General features: G+C 37.7%; 1 protein-coding gene across 2 annotated transcripts in view; it reads left to right on the top strand.

Annotated features, from left to right (window-relative positions):
* Positions 1-895: 895 nt before the first annotated feature.
* Positions 896-27,291, top strand: part of SLCO1C1 (solute carrier organic anion transporter family member 1C1) — a gene marked incomplete at its 5' end in the record, with an annotated part of 46,410 nt that continues 20,014 nt past the window's right edge. Inside the window, 8 exons of one of the 2 annotated variants that reach the window (XM_081084287.1) lie at positions 896-1,027; positions 2,402-2,543; positions 10,004-10,136; positions 13,284-13,405; positions 18,689-18,835; positions 19,442-19,540; positions 21,660-21,905; positions 22,935-23,099. In XM_081084287.1, coding sequence (XP_080940413.1) covers positions 899-1,027; positions 2,402-2,543; positions 10,004-10,136; positions 13,284-13,405; positions 18,689-18,835; positions 19,442-19,540; positions 21,660-21,905; positions 22,935-23,099 — 1,183 coding nt within the window. The remainder of the gene's footprint in view (positions 1,028-2,401; positions 2,544-10,003; positions 10,137-13,283; positions 13,406-18,688; positions 18,836-19,441; positions 19,541-21,659; positions 21,906-22,934; positions 23,100-27,291) is intronic. The other variant, XM_081084288.1, reaches the window with a different exon arrangement.

Raw genomic sequence — 27,291 nt, 5'->3', positions numbered from 1 at the left:
TGATGAAAATATGGAAGACCTCTAATACTGTGCAATGCATCCTCTGATAAACATTAAGGTGACTCGGAAGTTATTTTATTTTTGAATTCTTTCACTTAGATTTCTTTCTCAGGCTGTCACTGAGCGAGCCATGAGGAATCCTAAAGAGAAGGGGACCTAAGATATGTAAATATTGATATGAACAGGGATAATATAGGCTCAGAGTATGTGAACATGTCCAAGACTCGGTACGGGAGGGTGGGAAATTAAACACAGAAAGGGAGGCCAGAGATTACTTTCACCTGAGTTAAATCTAAGTCTGCAATACAAATTTTACTGTGGTTTCCTTACTTGTCAAACTAAAATGATAACACAAATTGGTCCTTTCTTATTTTTTTTCTCTCCATATTTTAAAGGTTTGGTGTTGGGGACTTATAGGAGTCACAATGTGGTATTCTAGGACTCTTCCGCTAAGAGGATAGATTTAAAGGCTTTAAAGACTTAATTCTAATGAAGCAATATTCAAATGACCGAATTCCTCTTCTTCCTTTCCTGACTGCTTCTAGTTTAAGCTGGCAAGACCACAAAGTTAGCAAAATTCTGCCTCATTATTTATTCCAAAGGCAACATTTAAATTTATTCTTTGCCATAATGAGGCTTAAACTGGAGAGAAATGCTGGCACCCAACTCCTGATAGCAGGATTATTTAATCAAACATCCTGGTCAATTTTAATTGAAAAACTTTGCCAACTTACTGTGATACAATAAGGTACTTTCAGGTCAAATTATGTCTACAGAATTGTGATCTATTGTGAAATAAAAATATTATTTAATAAACCACGTGGGTTTGACTGAAATGTTTTTGTTTTTTACTTTTAAAATCAACTTTGACAGATCAGAGTCAAGGAACATTTTCATAATGGCCACTTCATCCAAAGAAAATATCCAGTTATTCTGCAAAAATTCAGTGCAACCTGTTGAGAGGCCTTCCTTCAAAACAGAATATTCCTCCTCAGAGGAAAAACAGCCCTGCTGTGGTGAACTAAAGGTAACAAACAACTAAATGCTAAAAAACTGTAAGTAGTGAACAGAAGAATAACAGCAAATTAAGTGGAGTTGATACTCTTGGCTCTCTGTCTAGTTATATTTTCTATACAATATAACTAGAAGCAAAAATTTGTTCCCTTTTTTAAAAATGACCTTAGATGCAATTTATTGAAACCACCGTGTGCCAGGTGGTGAAAGCAATCTCTGCCTGCCTGACCATGTAGATCAGCGGTTCTCAACCTGTGGGTCGCGACCCCTTTGGGGGTTGAACGACCCTATCACAGGAGTCGCCTAAGACCATCAGAAAACACATATATAATTACGTATTGTTTTGTGATTAATCACTATGCTTTAATTATGTTCAATTTGTAACAATGAAAATACATCCTGCATATCAGATATTTACATTATGATTCATAACAGTAGCAAAATTACAGTTATGAAGTAGCAACGAAAATAATTTTATGTTTGGGAGTCACCACAACATGAGGAACTGTATTAAAGGGTCACGGCATTAGGAAGGTTAAGAACCACTGATGTAGATTAAATTGCTAAGTACTACTTTCCTGGTTCATTTGCATACCCTTTCTTAACAAAAAAAAAAAGAGAGAGGAAGAAGAAAGGAATAGTTACTAAATATCTACCATGTGCCAGATACCAGATATTATACTATACACAGTTATAACATTTAATCTATGAAACATCTACATTATTCTCATTTTAAAAATAAAAAATTTGACCTTTCTTGCTGCAAAGTATGGTCAGTGGAGGGGATAGGGTTAAATGGTGCTTTTTTTTTTTACTCCAACTTCCTATTCTTTCTTTGTACCAAACATTCACCAACAAATATGTCTTTGTGATATAAATGATAACCTACCCTATGGATACCCTATTTTACCCCTAGGTCTAGCAAAATACATATGCCAGATAGCAAAAAAATTCATGCACCATCACTATGAATCACACAATCATGGGTGCTAAACTTGTGATAAGATGTGAAGTGTTGGTTTATGGTTTCTTATTTTCTTACCTATGAATGGCTCCTACCTCTCTTTGATTCTCCATAGAATAAGTTTTCTTTTCAAAGCCACAATTCTTTTCAATGTCCTTTGGAGGAAGGGCGAAGAAGGGAGAGAAAAAAAGGAATTCAACTTAAATTCTGTGTAAAAAATCTGTTCTTTCCAAAAGAAATTGATTTTTTTTAAGAAATTTACATGAACTTGAGGCTGAAATGCTTGAATAAAATGTTCAATGATAACAAGCTTGCTACATTGTTCTTGGTTTGGGGTTTTGTTTGTTTGTTCATTTATTTGTTTAGTAAGTTTCCAGTTGTGTCAAGCTGGAGTCACTCAGTGTGGCCTGTCATATTTTCCAGGTATTCGTGGGCGCCTTATCTTTCGTTTACTTTGCCAAAGCACTGACAGAAGGCTATCTGAAGAGCACCATCACTCAAATAGAGAGAAGGTTTGAAATCCCTTCCTCCCTGGTGGGAGTTATTGATGGAAGCTTTGAAATTGGTAGGTATTGCAGATGCCTGGCTTTTAAGCACAAGGTCTTCGAGGCCTGAGTAAAGGACATTTTCACTGTAATTTGTTCTCTCTGAGCAACCAACAGTACATTCCAGGTGTTCAACATTATACCAACCATCCATTTCAGAGTTCTCAATCAGAGTGAGAGACTTTCCCGGAGGAGGGAGGAGAGGTGAGATGCTCTCAGTATTTTTGAGTTTAAAAGTATGTGGTGAGTGTCTGTACAGAAGCCATTTATCCTGGAAGCTCTGTGGTTCAAAATTGAGAAGAATCCAAATGGGCGGTATGAAAAAATCATTGTAATTATTGAAGAAGTTAAACCATGAAAGGGGGTTTCTGCCCAGTAGCCTAGAAAGAAGAGAGAGGAATTCTGTTGGCAGGACTAGTAGAGCAAAGCAGATAATAAAATTCTACACTCAGGAGTCTTTAGTTAGCAATTATGTGTAGACAACCTCTTAGAATTTGAAAAGACCAATTGAGTTTAGTCAAAGTTTTAGAAGTAATTTAAGAGGTATAATCCCAGTTAGTCTTGAATTGATAAACGAAGAGGCATTGATTCTTTGTTAATGTAGAATAGTAGTTCTGTGGTTACTACTGCCAATTGGGACTCAGATATATGCTATAGTAAAATCTTCAATGGCTACATTTTCAGCTTCACTTGCTAACTTTCAGGACAGTGAAGGAATATTTTAACTCTTCAACAATTGCTTTTTTGAATTCATACTACATATTTCAGTTTTTAACACTGAATATCACAGAAAGAATTAAAAGAATGAATAGTTAACTTCTTGCTTTTGGGCATTTGCTAGTTAAATCTTTCATCATTCTACCAGAATGAAATGTCTAAGTTTAGTGCTAATCATATGTTAATGTTCTAGCCAGTGATCGGCAAACTGCGGCTTGCGAGCCACATGCGGCTCTTTGGCCCCTTCAGTGTGGCTCTTCCACAAAATACCGACTTCTGTGCATGGGCCACGAAGTTTCAGTCGCACTGTACATGCCTGCCCACACGTGGTATTTTGTGGAAGAGCCACACTCAAGGGGCCAAAGAGCCGCATGTGGCTTGCAAGCCGCAGTTTTCCGACCACTGTTCTAGGCAATCTTGTTAATATGCAGATACTGATTCTGTAGAGAGGGAAATAAGATTCTGCATTTCTAAGAAACCCCAGGTGATGCTGATGCTGGGGGAGGGCTTATGGGACAGTGTTTGTGAAGTCTACAGTAGTGCACACTAATGTCCTGAGCCTTCACATTCACTCACAACGAACTCACTAACTTTCCCAAAGCAACTTCTAGTCCTTCAAGCTCCCTTTTATGGTAAGTGCCCTATAGCATTTTCGTCTCTTGTATAGTGTGTTTTTACTGTGCCTTTCCTATGTTTAGATATACAAGTACTTACCATTGTGTTACAATTGCCTACAGTATTCAGTACAGTAACCATGCTGTACAGGTTAGTAGCTTAGGAGCCATAGGCCACCCCAAACAGCCTGGGTGTGCAGTAGGTTAGACCATCTCGATACAGTATTGATTTCTAAATGTTATCTGTATGCAGCAACCTTGTTTAATTTTTGTTCATTTTAATTGATTGTCTATAGATGGTGTAGAGTTTTCTGAGCAGACAGTTATATTGTTTGAAACATAAGATGATTTTATATTATTCTTTCTAAATTCATAGATCTGTTATTTATTGGTTTTGCCTTATTTCTTTGGCCTCAGTATTAGGGTGAATAAAAGCAGTGAAAATGGGCATCCTTCTCTCATATCTGACCTTAATAAAAATGCTTTTAATATTTTACAATTAAGCAATGTGTTTGATTGTGGTTTTGATATATATGCTTTAAAAGATAATTTGCTCAGATATTTTTTCTTATTACAAATGAGTGGCTAATTATATTGAATGCTTTTCTACATATGTTAAGATAACCATAGTTATTTTATTAATTTTCTTTTTTTTATAATACCTCTGTACTCCTGGAATATACTATATTTGGTCTTTTCTTTTATTGTTCTTGTGTAGCTTTGATTTCAAAATATATTAGTCTTTCCCTAACCAGTTTGGCTCAGTGGATAGAGGTTGGCCTGCAGACTGAAAGGTCCCAGGTTCGATTCCTGTCAAGGGCATGTACCTTGGTAGCCGGCACATCCCCAGTAGGAGGTGTGCAGAAGGCAACTGACTGATGTTTCTCTCTCATTGATGTTTCTAACTCTCTATCCCTCTCCTTTCCTCTCTGTAAAAAATTAATAAATATATTAAAAATATTAGTCTAATAAGGTGAGTTGAGGAGTTTTCTATTATCTGAAATGCTGTGTGTATGTGGAATCTGTTATTTGAAAGTTTGGTAAAACATATTTTTAAAACTCTATGGAACTGTTGCTTTTTGAGAGGCTAGTGATGGTAGATGTGAAAGAATTTTGATATACAATTCAATCTTTTAAAGATCATTTATCACCATTTATTCTTCAAGTGTATCTTCCAAGAATTCAGAAAGGATACTAAGTAAAAGAACATGACTCATCTACATATCACAGATGCTGAAATGATATCATGCAGTATTTGGCATACCCACAAATGTAACACAAAACCAGGCTGTAAACATTGAGTCCTCTATTGTGAGGGAAGTGGGGAGGGGAGGTGGTGTAGGGAGACAGTATTTATAAACTGAAAATAAACTTTCCGGTTTTTGTTTTGTTTTGTTTTTACTGTGACACTCTAACAAAAATAGAGACATAATTAGCAATATATTCAACACAAAATTTCCCCTACTAAATACTTAGATGTCAAATGAGAAATATCATACTCAATGTTTTTTAATATGAAAATTAAAAGGAGGTTAAATCTTCCGAGAGCCATAAAGCCTGGAGCCACGATGTAATTTACTTTTCTCACTATCATTATTGTCCTCCAAGCTAGAAAAATTGCTGTGCTTTTTGCACTTGACTAACGCTGGCAATGTGAATGAACAGTAGTAAATTAGATGATTGCTTGCAGATGTAAGGGAACACTCTTGCAAAAAAAAAAAATTGGAAACATCAAGGACTTTAACGCAAGGCTAACCATCAGCCATCACAATCAAGTGCTGCATTATTGCTAAGTTCTTGCTCTATCTAGCACTCTAGTGCTTAGAAAACTAAATGTTCAAAATGCAAATAGTTAATATTTTAAAGCCCTTTGATATCCAACACCCTAACAGTGTTTATCAAAATATGTTCCAGAAACCATCTTCACCAACACATTTGAGCTAGGATTAAAAATGCAGATTTCTTGGCCTGCCCTCAGATCCGTGGACTCAGACACTTTCGGGAGCTGCCGAGATTCTGCATTTTTAATATTTCTATATCTCTTACCACCTTGTTCCAGGAATTTTGTGCGGAGGAAAGCACGAGGACATCATTCCTAAAGCATGGTTAGTCAGTGTCTTCATCATCACACGCATCTCCAGAGACATTTTAGAAAGACCTAATTCCACCTTCAAAAAGTATTTCTTAGTTATTTTTTTATAAAGAGATAGATGTGTATAATTTGTGAGATTTTATATTTCATAAAATTTGTATTATAAATATACATGGAAGTTATATAATTGATATGTTCCTAAATTGATATGGTTATTTATGTAATTTGTACTTCTACTTTGAATCTTACCTTTTTGTAAAAAGGATATAAACAAATTATAAATATCATTTGTAAAAATATGAATTTTATTTCATTTAAAGTGAGGTACAGTTGTTTTACTTTTTCTTACTAGTTTATATTCAGCTAAAGCAAGAATATGTGTTTCAAGAGCAAATAGGAAGCTATAAGAAGTTTTTTTTTTTTCAATTTTGAAAATGAAATTATTTTAATAAATACTGCCTTTATAATTATTCAAAGTGTGTAGATACATTTTTGGCACACCCTATACATAGAGGGCTAAATATATAGTTTGTGAATTATTGAATGTCTTTTTTCTTTTTTTTTTTTTAATTTATTGCTTAAAGTATTACAAAGGGTATTACATATGTGTCCATTTTATCCCCCCGCCCTAGACAGTCCCCTAGCCTCCCCTATCCCCCAATGTCTTATGTCCACTGGTTATGCTTATATGCATGCATACAAGTCCTTTAGTTGATCTCTTACCCCCCTACCTCCTGCCCCCCAACCCTCCCCGGCCTTCCCGCTGCAGTTGGACAATCTGTTTGAGGCAGCTCTGCCTCTGTATCTATTATTGTTCAAAAGTTTATAATGGTCTCTATTATCCATGAATGAGTGAGATCATGTGGTATTTTTCCTTCATTGACTGGCTTATTTCACTTAGCATAATGCTCTCCAGTTCCATCCATGACGTTGCAAATGGTAAGAGTTCCTTCCTTTTTAGAGCAGCATAGTATTCCATCGTGTAGATGTACCACAGTTTTCTAATCCATTCATCTACTGATGGGCACTTAGGCTGTTTCCAGATCTTAGCTATGGTGAATTGTGCTGCTATGAACATAGGGGTGCATATATCTTTCTGATTGGTGTTTCTGGTTTCTTGGGATATATTCCTAGGAGTGGGATCACAGGGTCAAATGGGAGTTCCATTTTCAGTTTTTTAAGGAAACTCCATACTGTCTTCCATAGTGGCTGCACCAGTCTGCATTCCCACCAGCAGTGCACAAGTGTTCCTTTTTCTCCACATCCTCTCCAGCACTTGTCGTTTGTTGATTTCTTGATGAAAGCCAGTCTGACAGGTGTGAGATGGTACCTCATTGTTGTTTTGATTTGCATCTCTCGGATGATTAGTGACTTTGAGCATGTTTTCATATGTCTCTTGGCTTTCTGAATGTCCTCTTTTGAAAGGTGTCTATTTAGGTCCTTTGCCCATTTTTTGATTGGATTGTTTATCTTCCTTTTGTTGAGTTGTATGAGTTCCCTATAAATTTTGGAGATTAGGCCCTTATCAGATATGACATTGGCAAATATGTTTTCCCACACAGTGGGTTTTCTCGTTGTTTTGTTGATGGTTTATTTTGCTGTGCAGAAGCTTTTTATTTTGATGTAGTCCCATTTGTTCATTTTCTCTTTAGTTTCAAGTGCCCTAGGAGCTGTATCAGTGAAGAAATTGCTTCGGCATATGTCTGAGATTTTGTTGCCTTTGGATTCTTCTAGAATTTTTATGGTTTCCTGTCGTACATATAAGTCCTTTATCCATTTTGAGTTTATTTTTGTGTATGGTGTAAGTTGGTGGTCTAGTTTCATTTTCTTGCATATATCTGTCCAATTTTCCCAACACCATTTATTGAAGAGACTATCTTGGCTCCATTGTATGTTCTTGCCTCCTTTGTCAAATATTAATTGAGCATATTGGTTCGGGCCGATTTCTGGGCTCTCTATTCTATTCCATTGATCTATATGCCTATTCTTGTGCCAGTACCAGGCAGTTTTGAGAACAGTGGCTTTGTAATACAACTTAATATCTGGTATTGAGATCCCACCTACTTTGGTCTTTTTCAGGATTGCTGTAGCTATTCGAGGTCTTTTTTTATTCCAGATGAATTTTTGGAGAGTTCGTTCTAGATCTCTGAAGTATGCCATTGGTATTTTAATGGGAAGTGCGTTGAATTTATAGATTGCTTTGGGTAGTATGGACATTTTAATGATGTTGATTCTACCAATCCATGCACACGGTATGTTCTTCCATCTGTTTCTGTCTTCCTCTATATCTTTTTTCAACGTCCTGTAGTTTTCTGAGTAGAGGTCTTTTACCTCTTTAGTTAAGTTTATTCCTAGGTAGCTTAATTTTTTTGGTGCGATGGTAAACGGGATTGTTTTTATAATCTCTCTTTCTGAAAGTTCACTATTGGTGTATAGAAATGCCTCAGATTTCTTGGGGTTAATTTTGTATCCTGCTACATTGCCAAATTCATGTATTAAGTCTAGTAGCTTTTTGATGGAGTCTCTAGGGTTTTGTATGTATAATATCATGTCGTCTGCAAATAAGGACAGTTTTACTTCCTCTTTTCCAATTTGGATGCCTTTTATTTCTTCTTCTTGCCGAATTGCAATGGCTAACACTTCCAGTACTATGTTGAACAGGAGTGGTGAGAGGGGGCATCCCTGTCTTGTTCCTGTTCTTAGGGGAAACGGTGTTAGTTTTTGTCCATTGAGTATGATGTTGGCTGTGGGCCTGTCATATATGGCTTTTATTATGTTGAGGTATGATCCTTCTACTCCCACCTTGCTGAGAGCTTTTATCAAAAATGGGTGTTGAATTTTGTCAAATGCTTTTTCTGCATCAATTGATATGACCATGTGGTTTTTTTCTTTCAATTTGTTTATGTGATGTATCACGTTTATTGATTTGCGGATATTGGACCATCCTTGCATCCCTGGGATAAATCCTACTTGGTCATGGTGTATGATCTTTCTGATGTACTGATGAATCCGATTTGCTAAGATTTTGTTGAGGATTTTGGCATCTATGTTCATGAGGGATATTGGCCTGTAATTCTCTTTCATTGTGTTGTCTTTACCTGGTTTTGGTATTAGGGTGATGCTGGCTTCATAGAATGAGCTTGGAAGTGTTCCTCCTCTTGAATTTTTTGTAGTAGTCTGAGGAGGATAGGTTTTAGTTCTTCCTTGAATGTTTGGTAAAACTCCCCTGTGAAGCCGTCTGGTCCTGGGCTTTTGCTTGCTGGAAGCTTTTTGATGACTGCTTCAATTTCTTCCATAGTTATTGGCCTGTTGAGATTTTTAGATTCTCCCTGATTGAGTTTTGGAATGTTGTATTTTTCTAGGAATTTGTCCATTTCCTCCAGGTTGTCTAGTTTGTTGGAGTAGAGCTGTCCATAGTGTTTTTTAACAATCATTTGTATTTCTGTGGGGTCTGTTGTTATTTCGCCTCTATCATTTCTGATTTTGTTTATTTGGGTCCTCTCTCTTTGCTTCTTGGTGAGTCTGGCTAGAGGTTTGTCAATCTTGTTTATCCTTTCAAAGAACCAGCTCTTGGTTTCATTGATTTTCTGTATTGTTTTTTTGGTCTCTATGTCATTTATTTAGGAAGCTATAAGAAGTTTTATTAGAAAACTTTAATAAATGAAGAAACAATAATAAAGTTTACTTCCAAATCAGCAAAGAAAATTTAAGAGAACAGCTGAAGGATGCCTTCTACAATTTGATTAATGATCAAAACACTTTAAAGGGACAAATCATTAGGGTATGTGAAAATGAAGTAGAAGGCTTGGTCATTAAAATATTCTGACAAAGGGGTAACCTGATTGAAGTAATGAGTAAAAAGACAATTTCAATAGTCTTCTCAGTTTAAAGGAAAGAAAGTCAAATGATAGGAATGATGGTTGGAAACAGTTTAGTCACAACAAAATATCGCTAAGACTTGCTATAGACATCCATTCATTGACTTAACCTCATGTAGTTATTCTGCTGACTTTTTGTAAGTTCTCTAACTTATGAACATTTATTCTTTTCCTCCAAGGGAATCTCTTAGTTATAACATTTGTTAGCTACTTTGGAGCCAGACTTCACAGGCCAAAAATAATTGGAGCGGGCTGCCTGATCATGGGAGTCGGAACGTTGCTCATCGCACTGCCTCAGTTCTTCATGGAACAGTGAGTCAAATGCAATCATCCTGTTCTTGCTGTAACTGACAGCTGCATTTCTCTCTTTATGGTTACAATTAATTATTTAAATGTTATAAAATGGCCCCTGATAAATTCTATCTTATTTTTATTATATCTTCTTTGGGCAAAATTTCAGAGCACTTGCAATTTTACTTATAATTTAATCTGTAAGAAAAAAAGTTTGAGACACGTCTATGTATTGATGTCAACAAAATTAAAGGGAAATTTTCACTTACATGTCTTCATTCAAGTGCTTTAATTTAGCTGTGGAGGCAAAATATATAAGCAAAAAGAAATGAATATATTATGTGATAAATGTCAAATGGGTGTCAAATGGGTAATGAGTGAGTATTACTGGTAATATGCTGGGTCAGGGTACACTTGACTGGCAGGACATTGACATAAGGATATGTTATCAAATCAAAATAAGTATTCCATTTACAAATATTATCTCATAGCACTTCCTCAATAAAAGTGGGGTATCTGTATCCTTGAACTCTGAAATCTACTTTTGGGGCTTTGTTAGTACATTTGTTAATACTTGCATACAACTTTAGTAGTTCCAAAGGTTTTTCACCTTTATTATATCACTAGAGGCCCCAGCACGCATGAAATTGTGATCGAGTAGCTCGCTTCCACTCGCCTCAGCTGGCCGCCCCGCCCATCGCCCCTTGTAGCTTGTGCCCTGCCCTCCACCACTCATAGCTCCCCACTGCTAGTAGCTCACCCCGGTCCCGCCCGCCTCTCCTCATTTGGTCATGACGTCACGGCCACAGGCCTTTTATTAGGATAGATTCCATCCTTACAATAACCCATGGGGTAGAAGAACATGGTTTATACTTTGTTACTTTGGAGCTAAGGACCATGACTTAAAGAGTCTGGTGACTTTCTCACGTTTAGGTGTCTTACATTATAGCACTGAACTCCTAAAGCAGGTATTCTGACTTTTTTATGCACATTCATGTTGCCTCGGTCCTCTGTGCTTAGCTATTGCTGACTGAGAGAAGTGACTTCCAAGAGGTATAGAAACAAGAGAATAACTTTAAAATGATATACCAATTAAAACTTTAATTATTGCCCAGTGTAGAGCAATGCATTGTGACATTTTAGAGCTGGGGAGACTTAGAAATGATCTGGTCCAAACTCGTCCTCAGATTCCCAGGTTACTTAAATGCCTAGAGTCCGGTTTTGGCCTCTGGCCAGTCTGTAAAGGTGGTGCACAGAAGCCTCTGTGTGGGATCTTTCCTACCTGTTGGTCTGGTTTCCCTCTACCTTCACTTTTACTTGGAGAGAGATTCATGGCTTCAGGGCTTCTGCCTGCTCTTGGACATATCTCTGGCCTCCTTTCCACAGGGGCAGAGTTTCCTTGGATCACTGAGGTTCTACAAAGGTCTTATGTGGGCTGATGCCTAAGGAAGAGGCAAAGGAAGAGACCAAGGAAATGGGTCTCCAATCCACCTGAAAGGAGCGTATCTAAGAGAAGGCCAGACAGACAGCCGGGCTAGTGCTGACAAAGGATGCCAAAGGGGCAGAAAGAGATTCATATTCATGTTCACCTTTTACATGTTGAAAGATATATTTGTTTATTCATTTTTTAGTTGTGCCATTTGCCTGGTGCTGTGTCAGGTAATGGGACTAACTTCACTGAAGAAAAATAAAGAAACAAAACATACACACACTTCATGAAGTTTGCTATCTATTGAGGATTATTACAATAACTTATTTTCAATCTTCTACAGGATGAGTCACTAATTGGGTACTTGTCCAAATATAATTTTTGTTCTCTAAAAGACTACCTACTACATATGCTCTGTCTGCCTAGCAGCAATACCCTTAATGGCCAACAAATAATATTAATCATGGATATCAATTATTAAGGGCCTGCCCCAAAAGGCTATGTTTAGCTTTATGTATGGCAGGTCATCTAACTCATGAATTTAAGAAATATACGTATATTGATTATTGTTCTAGGAAATAAGGATAAAGTAGTGAAAAATCTCTGCTTCCATAAATCTTATGAGGAATAGACCATGAACCAACAAATAATGATATAGTAAGTCAGATAACGTTAGAGAAAACCCAATAAGAGACAGAAGGAGTATGTGTGTAGCAGGTTGCTATTTAACATAGGATTGTTGGGGAATGGCTCACTGAGATGGTGACATTTGGGAACAACTGAAAGAGATGAAAGGGAGAGCTACACAGATGTCTGGGGAGGAAGATTCTAGGCAAAATGAGCAGTGAATGCTAAGTTTCTAGCAGGAGGGAACCTGGGTGAACTGCAGGGAGCCTTGTGACCAGTGGGATGAACCAGGGGAAAGTGTACAAAAAAGAAACAAAAATGGGTGAAGGTGTCAAGGTTGTTTCTCAAACTTTGATGGACATTTCACTGGAGGCTCTTGGTAAAATGTACACTTGAGACTCAGCTGGTGCTGCTGGTCTGCACACCACACCTTGAGTAGTAACGTGGCAAACAATTGCAGGGATGTTAACTTCATCTGGAATGAGATGAGAAACCAGTGGGGAGTTTTGAGCAGAGGGGCATGATCTGACATATTTTAAAGGGTCACATTGACTACTGCTTGGAAAAATAACTCTGGCGGAACAAACTGGAAAGCAGGGAAACTATTTACAGTAGTCTCTGTAGAGATATAGCTCTCCGCAGCTACTATAGAATTTCAGGCATCAGAATCAAGACTGTGTCAGCCATGGTTTGAATCCATGTTAGAACTAAAATCCCTACTTTGAAAGCATTTATACCCTGGGCCCCCTTTCCATTACTTCTTTGCCTCCTTATCTAACCAACTTCAATAGGCATATTTTTTCCACCAAGATAGTATGTAATTTATAGTCATCTTATATTAAAATGAACCTCTATGAATAATTCTTACTTTTATTTTCTTTCATTACAATGGATAATTGACGGGTTCAAATAGGGTACAACACCTATGAACCGGATTTTCTGGCAGTATATTCAGAAATCTCTGCTATTAAACATTGGTTTGGTTTGGTTTGGGGACTCAGGGATACCTGAGAACTCAAACAAGTACCCTAATGAGTCATGTAGTATACATGCAATATTTTTTGCATGACACTAAATGAGCCTGTAGTAAAGAAAATGTTCTTTTTATACAGGTACAGATATGAAAGGTATTCTTTCTCCAATTCCACTCTTAGTACCTCTCCATGTCTCCTGGAATCAAACAGTCAATTAACAACCTCAGTTATGGAAAAATCACAATCCAAAATAAATAATGGTAAGATTATTTTGTTTTTACTTTAATGACTAGGCAAGCTTTTTTTAAATACTTTATATGTTCTTTATTATGGACAAATATCTATATAATTTTTGCTGTCTAAAGCTTTACTACTTACATTCTTGCCAGTTTGGCTAAGTGGATAGAGTTTCAGTCCACAGCCTGAAGGGTCCTGAGTTAATTCTGGTCAAGGGCATATACCTTGGTTGCAGGCTCCATCCCGGGTCCTGGTTGGGGTGCATGCAGAAGGCAACCAATCAATATTTCTCACTCTCTGCCTCTCCCCCTTCCTTCCAGTCTCTCTAAAAATCAATGGAAAGCTATCCTCGGGAGAGAATTAACAACAACAACAAAAAGCTTTACTACTTAGACTGAGATGTTATAGTACCATAAAAATCCTAGAATATGAAGCAGTATATGATGAGATCCTAAGAAAATGCATCTATATACACTGAGTGGCCAGATTATTCTGACCACCTGACAGTTGTAGGCAAATTAGCTATAATTTTGTGCTGAAGTTGCTAGAGGACCAGACCATTATAAATAGGGAAGCAGGTTGTTTACCACGACAGTAGAAGTGATTTTTTTTCTGAAGATATGGGGAAACAAAGCGATTTATCAGCCTTTGAACGTGGGATATATTTGAACGTGAGTGGCCAGATTATTATGACCACCTGACACTTGTAGGCAAATTAGCCATACACTGCGTTGTATGGGATATGGAAGCCGAAGGCCTACCAAGATAAAACATTTCTAGTTTGCACAGGAACACAAGGATTGGGCAGTCGAGCATTGGAAAAAAGTCATGTGGTCTGACGAATCATGTTTCCAGTTGCATCATGCAGATGGCAGAGTGAGAATTTGACAGAAACAGCATGAAAGCATGCACCCCACATGCATGAATACAACTCTTCAAGCTGGTGGGGGCAGTTTTATGGTTTGGGGCATGTTTTCCTGGCATGATTTGGGCCCTTTAATTCGTGTGGAACAATGTCTGAATAGCACAACATACCTAACTATTGTTGCTGATCAAGTTCATCCTATCATGTTGATGGCGTACCCCAATGGAGATGGCTTCTTCCAACAAGACAATGCGCCATGCCACGGTGCTCGTATTGTGCAGGAGTGGTTTCAAGAACATGAGGGAGACTTTACCTTGCTTAGGTGGCCCCCACAATCACCAGATCTCAATCCAATTGAGCATTTGTGGGATGAAGTTAAAAGAGCCATCAGGCAGCTGGTTCCACAACCATCAAATCTCACAGAACTGAACAGTGCTATTCATCAGGCATGGTGTCAGATTCCTCACATCACCTTTCAACATCTCATAGAGTCAATGCCAAGAAGAATCACTGCAGTATTGAAGGCAGAAGGTGGCCCAACGAAGTACTGATGGGGTGGTCAAAATAATCTGGCCACTCGGTGTATATATAAGAGCCTAAGCAACCGTTATGAACAGACAACCAGACAACTGGCTGGTAGCTATGATGTGCACTAATCACCAGGGGCTATACACTCAGTGCACTCCCACAGCCAATCTCCCACAGCTGGCCAACCTCCCATGGTCCCTCCCTTTGGCTGGCCCAATCTCCAGCCAGGTCGAGGGACACCCCACCCATGCACAAATTTTTAGTAGAAAATAAAATCTTATGGGACAAGGAACATTACTTGCTGGTGACTGCAATAAGTCGGGCCATGAAATCAGGGTAAAGCTAGTTTAGCATTTAAAAATCTCAGTCCATTGCTCAGATATGAAAGCAATCTATTTTTTCCTGAGAACTCAGTTTAATTTATATGTTCAGCCTCTCTTCATCAAAATGGCAAATACTTAATCTCAGTCAAATTTTCCCTAACCTTTACCCTTTTCCCAGGGTCTGCTTACATTCTGAGGTTACATAATAGTAAAAGGGGGAGTTATGGGAAGAGGATGTCTGGTGTTATTGGTGCCCTGTATTCTTAGACATCTAATCCTTCTGGCCACAGTGTTTGGTCATACATGTCACCTTCGGGTCATCTTGTGTCCATGTCTGTGTGCTCTTAGCACAACTCTCTCTGATGCAGGAGTGATTGTCTTAGAAACATGGATATAATTCTACTTTCCACACAAGATAAGAGTTGGGGGATTTTGTTAGAAAGATAGAGTTCCATGTGGCTGATGCACATTATACAGCAATGATATGTATGAGTCACCCCTGGGGACATGGGAATCATCTCTTGTGTTAATGTAAATGGTGAAAACCTGTGAGGAGCTGAAGATGGGGATGCTTAACTCCATTGTGCAACCAGTTCATGTTTGGCGTCTTACCACCTCCCTGGACTTTGCCTGCTCATGGTGGCACAGGTTCTTCTCATTCATGGAATACAAAAACCTACCACAGGTGTTTGTCTCTGGGATACCGCAAAGGCATCCCCTCCCTCCCTATCCCTTCAGCATCAACAGATCAACTCTTATTCCCCAACACCCCCATCTCACTCCCTATTCCTAGATTGGAATTGATTTCTACAAAGTATGGAAGAATTCCTTTTATATACTTTCTACCCATCCAAATCTTTTATCTATATCTTAAAACCTTTCACTCCTCTAATATTCTGATTAATGCTTTCTTTTGAGATGTCTCTTTTCTGGGCAGTGAACACTAGCAGTCTGGCTGTTTGAATGAAGGGGAAGGGCAGAGGATTAAAAGAAATATGGAAATATGAGAAGAGAATGTGAGGGAGGACATGCTGGACATAAAGAATATCATGGATAATAAATTTAATTGACATAAAGAGGCAAGAAACTGAGCTAAAGAGTTTGAGTTTTCATCTGTATACCATGGTCAGTCATTGAAGATATTTTGTTTTTATTTTAGATAATCAGAGAAGAGACAGGATATAAATGACAATACAGCCAATTAGCAAATATTTAAACCTTTGGTGTTAACAAAGAAACAAGATTTAGAGATGGAATGAAAATGTTTTTAATGTAAAGAGACGAGTTATTAAGTCAGACACAGAGTATAAGACTCACAACTCAATCCTTTTATTTTCTTTAAAGTCATAGACCTATGTGGGCATTAGACATAATGAACACAAGGCTCACCCTAAAGATGCTAGTGGGGCAAATGTAGGACTCTTCTCAAAATGCTTCACATATGACCCTGTTCCTCCCTTCCCCATAATAGTCTAGAGCAAATGTGTCCCATGGGACTCTCTGTGGTGATGAAAATTCTCTATATCTATGCTGTCCAATACAGTAGCCATTAGCCACATGTGACTACTAGGTACTAGAAATATAACTAATGTGACTGAGCACCTGAATTTTTACCTTTATGTCATTTTAATTAATTTAAATGTCCATAGCTTCCGGTGGCTTATGGCTACTATATTGGAAAGCACAGATCTAAGGTATCTACATTTATCTATAAAACTTATCAACAAGCTTCTTAGCAGAACAATAATAAATGTTAGGGCTAGAATTGACATTAGAATCAATTTTTGGTAAAGGAATTCCCATCATACTTTGGGGAATGGAAGAGAAATCTAGAGAAGATAAGTGAAAAACCCAGGGTCCCTTGGCTACATTTCTAGAAGTGGCAGAATCAAGACAGGAAGCTACGTGACTGCACAGAGTTCTTTTGCGTTTTGCAGTCGGACTCGGCTACAGGAAAGTTGAGTCCGACTGAGTCACCTCAGTTCTTTCTTTAATTTTTTTTTATTGACTTTAGAGAGAGAGGAAGAGAGAGGGGAAGAGAGATAGACACGTCAATAAGAGAAGAACATTATTGATCGGCTGCCTCCTGCTTGCACCCTACTGGGGATCAAGCCCACAATCTGGGCGTGTGCCCTGACTGGGAATCGAACCCTGACCTCTTCGTTCCTGGATTGATGCTCAACCACTGAGCCACATCAGCTGGGCACCCTCCAGTTCTTTGTAACCCATGCTTTAGCTTCAGATATAGCTTTAAGGATTACTAATAGGTGAAAATAACTCCTACCTCATAGGATTCTTAGGGGAATTCAATTTAAAAATGCCCATAGAACACTTGTCCCAGTGCCTCACAGAAAGGGAGCATTCAGAAGTGACAATTTTTGGAGTTGGTGAATATCCTCTTTATTAAAGTGACCAAACCAGGGGCGGACAACACCTGGCATGCGTGCCCAACATGGCACGCCAGTAACTTTTGCTGGCACGCGAAACCCTCTCTTATAATCTTCCATTTACAATTTTTTTCTTAATATCGACTTTTTTATTTTTCAGATAAATTCAGTGTAGGTGCATCTTAGATAAATAAATAAATTTACATAGCATGTATGCATTAAAAAATAAATGTATTTTTCATCATCATATACTGTGTTTTTGTCACTCGAATGGATTTTATTATTTCTTCAAGGTTCTTCACATACGTACACCTTAAGAAATATCAAATAGGCGTAACATGTTCTCAAAAAATTAAGGTTGGCATGCAGAAGAATTTGAGTCAGAGATTTTGCTGGTTTTGGTGTGCACTCACAAAAAGGTTGCCCACCCCTGGACTGAACTCTCAAACAAATATTTCATTTATGATATGGGAGTAATTGTCCAACTTCACAAATTCATATTAAGGCATGGCTTTTATGAAAGCAATTTTAAAATTGTTAGCTTTGAATTTCACTCTAAAAATACATCAAAGGTTCTTTTTGTTGGAATAGTTATACTTCTAAAGCTTATAAGGTTTTTAATTTTTAGATGATTTTTTCTAAACATGAGCCCTAAAGATTGTTATTCATTATCAAACAATTATAATTATAGGCAATGCTACCCAAAGTTGAAGTCTCAGCCATCTAAAATTTTGAATTTCCGATAAAACTTCATCAGCAATAAAATTACAAGTGATTTCTGCTGAAAAAAATAGAAAAGTTTAAAGATTAAGGCAAGAAAAGTCTTTGTTCAAATTTTTGTGTTTGATCTTAGGAGGATATTGAAGGTTATTGGAGTGTAGGAATTCCAAGAACTTAGCTTATGTGTGAAATAAAAAGAAGAGAGAAAATAAGAAGGAAGGGAACAGGAACAAGAGGCAATAGAGTTCCTTGATCAAAGTCTCTGGGGGACTTACACTACCTAAACTACTGAAGTTACAAAACAGACATTTCCCGATCTTGCTCAAGCCTCTCAAACTATGTCTGTCATATTTTACTTTTACATTCTAATCTAATTTTAGGACAACTTGTAGAAAATCAGAATAAATATTTAACTTTAATTGTAACGTTACTTCATTCGTCTTATTTGCTTTCCTTTTTTTCTTGTTTTCCTTTCCTTTCAAGAATGTGAAATCGATGCCAGCTCCTCCATGTGGGTTTATGTTTTCCTGGGGAACCTTCTTCGTGGAATTGGAGAAACTCCTATTCAGCCCTTAGGCATCACCTACCTTGACGATTTTGCCAGTGAAGACAATGCGGCTTTCTATATTGGTAATGCCCACCTCATTTATCTTCTCAGAAAGCAGGGTACCTGGTTTTCTCAACTCCATTCTAAACTAAATTGGATGTGGAAGGCTTTTTACTTCATACCCAAATCCTTTATTCAGTTCACACATTTCTGAAGTCCACAGTCAGGATTTGAATAGTAAAGAAACTTCAAATATTGGACTCTAATGCATTAGGGAAAGAACATCAAATTAAAGGAAAGTAATTGAGCTCCAAGGCAATGATATATGACCTCGTGTAAGTATCTTCACAGACTTCATGGACTGCAGAAGCATATAGGTGACATATTTATATATCAGAGAGTCAGTCCTTGTGTTATTTTCTTACTAAGAGGTAATTAATGGCTTATAAGTGTTCATTCTTCTTCCAAAGCTAAGAAGAACATATTTCCTAATTCAATGAAGTTGAAAAATTGGCAAATTGAGTACACTTAAATAAAGACTTTATGAAATATTTTCTGTTACTAACCAGTTCTCATTCCACATGTCTTGTTTAAAAATTGTATTAATTTACAAAAGCAAAGGTACCTTATTATTTAAGTTTTTTAATTTTATTTTATTTATTTATTTATTTATTTATTTATTGGTGCAGGTTGTGTGCAGACGGTTGCAATTATAGGGCCGATCTTTGGCTTCCTGTTAGGCTCATTATGTGCCAAACTGTATGTTGACATTGGCTTTGTAAACCTAGGTAAGGAAATGAATGTATTGTTATTTGTTGATTTGTTTTACTGCAATTTTATAATGGGATGGGGTAGAAAATAGCAATTTGACTTTTTATAAAATGATAGGATAGTAATCTTTCATAAAATAAAAATAGACCAAGAAAAAATGTATTGTTGAGAGAATCCTCATGCACATTAATAAATGGAATATGAAAAATAGGTGGTAATTAGAACTGGATGACCCATGCTATTCAGGTGTATCCTTTTTCACTTCAGTTAGCCAGTTCAAACGCACTTCACCAGAGCTATGACTACATATTGTGGCTACTTGTTGGCTCTTGTTGGATGCATGTGTATCAACATTTATTATAGTCACATCAATTGATAATGTGTTTATTGACTTTCCAGAAAAAACAAGGATTGAAAGTCTTCTGGCAACCAAAATTCCCTTCTTCACTATATGTCACGAGACTAGCTTTCCTTCTGGGGGAGTGCTTGTGTAGGGAATAAATGTGGGCCTCATGTTTCCATAGCTATTAGTTTATTTATTTCCTTGTGAGGTGGACCCCCTGGAAACATATAGTATTTTTGTGTAAAAGAATTCTAAGAAAGCAGTTTGAAAAAGTAGGCTATTTTTTTTTTAATTCTGGAATTGCACTTTGAAATTATTGTGTTAAAATAGAATGCAAAAGTTTTGTACTAGTTGTTCTTTAATCACATAAAATGCAGGCATATTCCAACATATTTACCTAGTTATTCCATTGTTAGTTCATTCACCTCCAAATTTTACTTTACAGCTACTTTATCCCAGGTGTGATTGTATCACAGTGAACAAAATAGCTGAGTTTATTGACTCCTTGAATTTTACAGTCCAGTCACAGAGACTGATAGAGACAAGGGATTAGAGGTGTGATGAGTGGTACAGAAGAAAATGGTTAAGGGGAAGCAATGAAGAAGTAGCAATAAACTTGTATAAACATTTTACCGAGTAGAATGTAGTGGCTATTGAGCCTAGATGTCAAAAGACATGTGCTTTTTTTGTTGCTCTTAAAGAGGGTGGTGCAGGTAGAGTATAGTAATATGTTTTATAGGTTTTTATATTTAAGAAAAATAACTGGTTAAAAAAACTGTATCAATTCCCACCTTTTAGTCCAATATGATATGATATTGTTTTATTTACACATGCAAATCTTGCTTCAGGCCTATAATAGCTCTCAGTATTATTACTAGTAAACATCCTATATAATAAAAGCTGAGCGACCAAAATGGCGGAACGACCAGAGACCAGAATGCCTGGAGCCCCTCTCCCCAGCCAGCCCTGCCCCCCAGCCAGGACCCCCACCCCTGATCCAGGGCCCCCATCAGGGCTGGCCAGCCGGCTCTCACCTGTGCACCGGGCCTCTATCCTATGTAATAAAAGGGTAATATGCAAATTGACCCTAACAGTGGAACAACCAGAACGACCACTCACCAGTGGTCACTATGAGGTGCACTGACCACCTCTCAGTCCCGATTGCCTGATGGCCGGCAGGCTCCAATCGCCTGATGGTGAATGGGGAACTGGAGGTGGGTAGCAGCCCAGGTAGATGGTCCTGCTCACAGGCCAGGCCTGGGGACCGTACTTGCGCATGAATATCATGTACCGGGCCTCTAGTAATTTAATAAATAGCATTTATAGTGCTTTAGACTAGATTTGGGCCATAGGGTGCAGGATATAACTTTTTCTTTGAGAAAAATCTTAGACCTTCAATTTGTAAATCAGGAAATGGTGCTGATATGACATAGCTGGTAGAAGGTTTTGGACCCTCCTAACTCTCCCTCACATGTCACTTTCCCCCGGCCACAGGCCCAGGGGTCCCTCTGCAGAACTCCAGAGCAGAGTTTAGAAACCCTGGGTTCCCTTCCAGTATTTAGACTCTATATTTATAATCTAAGGAACAACAAAATAAATCATCATGCTCCACCCTCTCTCCTTCAAAAAGCATGATAATAATGTTCAGGTTAGAAAAAGTAATGCATGAATTATTAGGTATTTTGATAATGTGATTGAGATGATGCTAGGATTTTATTTTTTTAAAAAAAAGGCTTATTTCAACATATGAGCTTTGCTGTATACACCACTGAGCAATCCTGTCTCTTTTTCAGATCACATCACCATTACCCCAAAGGATCCCCAATGGGTAGGTGCCTGGTGGCTTGGTTACCTAGTTGCAGGAGTCATAAGTCTTCTTGCAGCTGTGCCTTTCTGGTGTTTACCAAAGAGTCTCCTGAGACCCCAGAGTAAGGAGGATTCCAGTTCCTCCTCTGAGAAATCCACGTTTATTATGGGGGATCACACAGAGTACCAAACACCCCATAGAGAAAAAGCAAAAATAATGGAAATGGCAAGAGGTGAGCCAGATTCTCCTTGATGTTGAAACATTTTCAGTTTTTCTGTTTGGACTTTATAGGGATTCTATAAGTTATACCCTCTCTCTCCTTCATGTGTTTACAAAAAAAGTGAGAAACTATGTAGTAAGCAGAAATGAAGATTTAAAAATCAGGATTATTAATAAAAAAAACAATCGAAGAGCATGACCCAAAATCTTGGTAACCTTCCTTGCTGACATATCCATCCACACACCTCCACAGTGGAGACCTTGCAACTGCCCCTATAGGATTGCTGTTTCATACCAGTCTGAGTGGGCAGAAAAAAAGAGTGAATCTTCAGGGCTTGTGGCCTTTAAAACAGATGACATCCACCCATTTGAGAAATGTATATCAATGCATGTCTCCTACCAGTGATGGAAGGAGCAAGTGTGGTGTGCTGCAAAACCATACATGTTCTAGTGAATTCCCCACACGTGGTGATGGGTATCCATGAGAAAGATTAGTTTCTTTCAATGGGCCTGGAAGGGGCCCAGTAAGCAATATTTACATTTATAGAAAGCCTTCACCTTTCTAACTGTTTGGCTACATAACAGGAAGAAGGGAGCATGCCAAAGCTCCTTTCTTAAACTAAAGTCCATGCATTAAATGGAGACAACGTTCATATGCCTTTTCTTGTGACCGTGACCCAAGTTTGAAGAATAGACCAGGAAACTGAAGTTCTTGATGTCCTGCCTGTGACTCCCTGCTCTTAGTGAGGGAGTGGTAGTTCTTCTTGCCCTTTACCCACATCAGTTAGAGGAGTCTGTTTTTGTCTGACTTATACCTCAAACTATGATATAGATGTTTTGCCCATAGAAGCATGCTCTATGTCTAGCTCTCATCCTTGACTTGTGCCAATGACTTGATATGTATAGTGTGAATGTGTACCACACTGTAACTGCAGCTGATAATATGACAATGGGACTCAGCCACCTAAGCCCTGCTGCCATGGCTATATCTTCTGCCAAGTGTGACTGTCTTTAATCACTCCATGTTGTTTTTGTCTTATAGATTTTCTTCCATCGCTGAAGACTCTTTTAGGAAATCCAGTGTACTTCTTATATTTGTGTGCAAGCACCGTTCAGTTCAATTCTTTATTTGGCATGGTGACATATAAACCAAAGTACATTGAGCAACAGTATGGGCAGTCATCTTCCAAGGCCAACTTTGTTATCGGTATGCTCATCTTCCTTCATGCTTTCCAATAGGCACTACCAGCTGCATCCTGTTAACTCTTAGTACCTTTAGAAAAAAGTGTTCCAATATTTAGACTGAAGTTAATTTATAGTATTTTAGATATGAAGGAAAAAAAGTGAGTCAAAATAATCTAGCAGGATAAAATATTTAGATAGTCGGTGGTACAACTTTCTAGCAAAAAAATGTTCACAACTACGGGCAAATGACCATGAAAATATCACATAGATCGCATGCATCTTATGAGGAAACTAGAGGCCCAGTGCACAAAATTCATGTGGTGGGGGGGTCCCCTCAGCCCAGCCTGCACCCTCTCCAATCCAGGACCCTTCAGGGAATGTCCGACTGCAGGATCTCTGGGATCGGGCCTAAACCGGCAGTCGGACATCCCTCTCACAATCCTGGACTGCTGGCTCCTAATTGCTCACCTGCCTGCCTGCCTGGTCACCCCTAACTGCCTCCCCACTGCCAGCCTGATCGCCCCTCACTGCCTCTGTGTGCCGGCCTGATCGCCTCTAACTGCCCCCCACTGCTGGCCTGGTCACCCCTAACTGCCCCCCACCAGCCTAGTTGCCTCTTACTGCCCCCCATGCCAGTCTGGTCGCTCCCAACTGTCCCCCAGTGCTGGCCTGGTCGCCCCTAACTCCTCCCCCTGCTGGCCTGATCACCCCTAACTGGTCCCCATGCCAGCCTGGTCACTCCTCATAGCCCCCCCACCAGCCTGGTCGCCCCACACAGGCTCCTGTTCAGTCATTTGGTCGTCCCTCACTAACACCCCTGCCAGCCTGGTCGTAGGCAGCCATCTTGTGAGGACATGAGGGTTAATTTGCATATCACCTCTTTATTATATAGGATTCTTAATAATGGGTATATGTCTTCCAAGTGCACCCAAAATCTCATAACAGTGGACATTTTACCTGAACACTCTCTACAACTATAAAAAGGGGGTATTTATACAGTTAAAGGTGAGCATTACAAAACAAAGTTTGTATTTGTTCAATCAAAGGACTTCTGGGTCCTGGCATTTGAGTTATTTAAAGGGGCCATGTTTCTCTCATGGCAATACAGTCAAATAATGAGAAAGATATTCAAGGGCATAGAATAGAATGAAGAACAAGAATCTACAAATACATGAATACCACCTTACAAATAACTGGATACTTTGAAAACCTGGATTCGTTACTTTAGTTTTAATTTAATGCTACTGTTTCAAGGCATAAAGTAATTCTGTTTTTCTGAACATACCCCTTTATGATAGGAGACTCCAATAGTTTAACATAACTGACTCTTTTTAAAATATTTAAAGAATTGCTCTATGTATCTGTCTCTGAAAGAAAACTTGGGGGGTGTGTGTGTCCTGAGCTTATTATAATTTTTCTGTAACAATCTAGGATAATGGGCACTTAGCAGATGCTAATCTAATAAACTCTGTTTAGACTATTCTTCCTCTAAAGTGTAAGTGTTCAAACTATATCACAGGACTTTTACTTTCAACATTAATCAGTTCAAATTAATTTAATTTTATTATTCAACATCCCTAACATTTATTTTGATAATCTATAGAATGGTGAAAATAAATACATAATTTGGTTGAAATAAAGATTTAAAAATAAAATGCACCATAAATGTACTTAGCTGTCATATAACAAATATTTTTTTCTCTTTTGAATTACTCATTTCTCTTTTCTCCTTCATTTTTTCCTTTGGGCTATGGATAATGATCCTTTCTGTGATGAAATATGGGAGAGGCAATAAGAAAGCACATTTTCTCTCTACTCTTGGAGAAGGCATTTGACATGACACAGAGGAAAAAATAAACTGAAATTTCCCTAAGTGTTCAAAGGCTAGCTGTTACAATGACAATTTATTTTTGTTCTACATATTTTTGTATGTTCACCATATTCTCTCTAAAGTTTAGAAATAGCATTTTTTTATGTTAACTACTTTAATTTTGCAAGGAAAATAAACAACAAAAAATGTTTCAAATTCAAGGAGTAAAGAAAATATCATAAAATGATTTTGCTTTTTTTAATTCTGTGGTTTTTAAAAATTTTCCATTGCAATTTCAGCTGAAAGAAGTTTGAATAGACAGTTGAATTTTCCATTTAAGCCTCTCTATTACTATTAAGCTACATCCATGCAAATGATTTTATCTTTTATCTCCTTCTTAATACACAAATAGTAATCTTTTTTTCTGAATTTTTTAGAAATTTTTAATTAAATAAGACCATTTCCAGTAAACACAATACATAATCAATGATAATGATAAAGCATCACACAGAAAAGGAAAAAAATAATATAATTACTTGGAGAAAGGTGCTTACAATAGAAAACATTAATTTTTGGTGACTAGGCTAACATAGCAAATTTAATAATTATATTATGATGTGTTCCAGAATTAGGTAAAGTTATATTAAAAATCTGTGAGATGATGGAAAATAATCTTAATCTGTGAGAAAAAATACCCAAGAATGATATTATGCCCAAGAATAACAGCTAACTTTACTTCTTTGCACCCAAATGGCTGTAAGAGTGTGAAAAGTCCCATAATTTTTTCTTGCATTTTTCTCTCTGTAAAATTCAAATCTTAATATTTATGTATTCTAATATTAGAATAATCGTGTGAAGGTCCATTATATAATATGGAATTTTACTTCACTAAGAGAGAAGCTCTGAAAACATCCCAAAGTACTGTGATTATAACTCATTACTATGTCACCTTAATGGCTAAGGCTATCATACATCTCTATGGGAATCAACGTCTCCAGTTTATGTGTTAATTATACTAACCATCTCAAAACATGTAATACATCTCTCATAACTCCTGTTTAGGCCAGTAACAAAGAATAGGTATTAAATCTGAATGGGTGAGATGAAATAACAACAAAGTAGCTGAAATTTCTTTTAGCTTTACTGACTGGGTAAATATATTAATGCAAAAGAAAATACTTGAAATAAATTGCAGATGTTAGTGTAAATTGAAACTAGCATTTTCATTTAGAATATTTAGATGATAACTATTTTAAGGTCAACACATTGTATGATGTAAGTGTAAAAAGAAAAGTGAGTAATGTGAAATCAGAGTAAAATTTCTATTTCATTAAATGACTTAAAATACCAAAGATGAAAGAAAAGAAGCTTTGTGAGGCAAGAAGTACATCTTATCTGATATTCAGGAAATTTGCCATCAACTTGGTCCAGCATGGACAGCTTCTAGACGCCTAGGGAATTGGAAAGGGAGACTCAAGCAGATAGTATATTTGAAAATGTCCTACTTATCTTTTTTGGAATCTGTTATAATTTAATCATCTTGAAATATGAGAGTTAACATATCCAGAGAAATGTGATAATGAATAAACTTAGTTTACTCAACCAAGTTTAGTCATGTAGGACGTTATTTTGTGGAAAACTGTCTGAGCAAGGAACACAGGATCCTATGATGAGCACAGTTCTTGCTTTGAAGGTTAGATGAGAGGGTGAGAAGTGTGAACCAGACAAGCTAACAGGTCATTGTGATAAGTACCAAGGCTGCTGCGCAGGGGACCCTGCAAAGGGCCTCAGGCTAAGGGAAAAACAAGTTTTTTGATGACTAATTTGTGCACCCTGATTCCAGATGAGTCACAGGGCTGGTGGGGGCAGTTTTAAATACTCTAATTAGGCAAAGTCCTGACTCCTCCGGAGAAAAAGTCCTTGATCTTGGGATCAGAAAAATATCTCTAGGAGAAGGTGTCGATACAACTAGGGTAAGTCAAGAGCAAAAGTATAAAAAGGTATTAAAAGATGAAATTATGAGAAGAGGGGTGAGGTTTTGGAAGGACATTGTATCCAACAAAGTACGTATTTTGTGCAGAAGGACTTGGAGGCAAGAGAACACATGGAACTTCCTGGATGTTTCAAAAGAGCACAGGCCTCTAAAAGGTCAGTTAAAAGATGAAAGTCCTAACTTTTAACAATCCACTCTGAGAGAGCAGTGCCCTGAGAATAACCCCATTTCAGTTCTCAGACTCTTCTAGGTCAGATAGGGAAGGGAAAGGTGAATGGAATCCAGTGCTATCATGGAGCTACAGAACAATGGGTATTCTAAACGCTCTGACTCCTTATGTCCAGGTGTGAGCTTTACTTTGCAAAATAAAACAAAATCCTAAGCACATTCTCTGAATGTTTTCGTTCAGAG

The sequence above is a fragment of the Myotis nattereri genome (genome assembly GCF_964212035.1).
Source record: "Myotis nattereri genome assembly, chromosome: 2".
Classification (NCBI taxonomy): domain Eukaryota; kingdom Metazoa; phylum Chordata; class Mammalia; order Chiroptera; family Vespertilionidae; genus Myotis; species Myotis nattereri.
The sequence above is the reverse complement of the archived record's forward strand: the minus strand, read 5'-3'. Positions and strand labels throughout refer to the sequence as shown.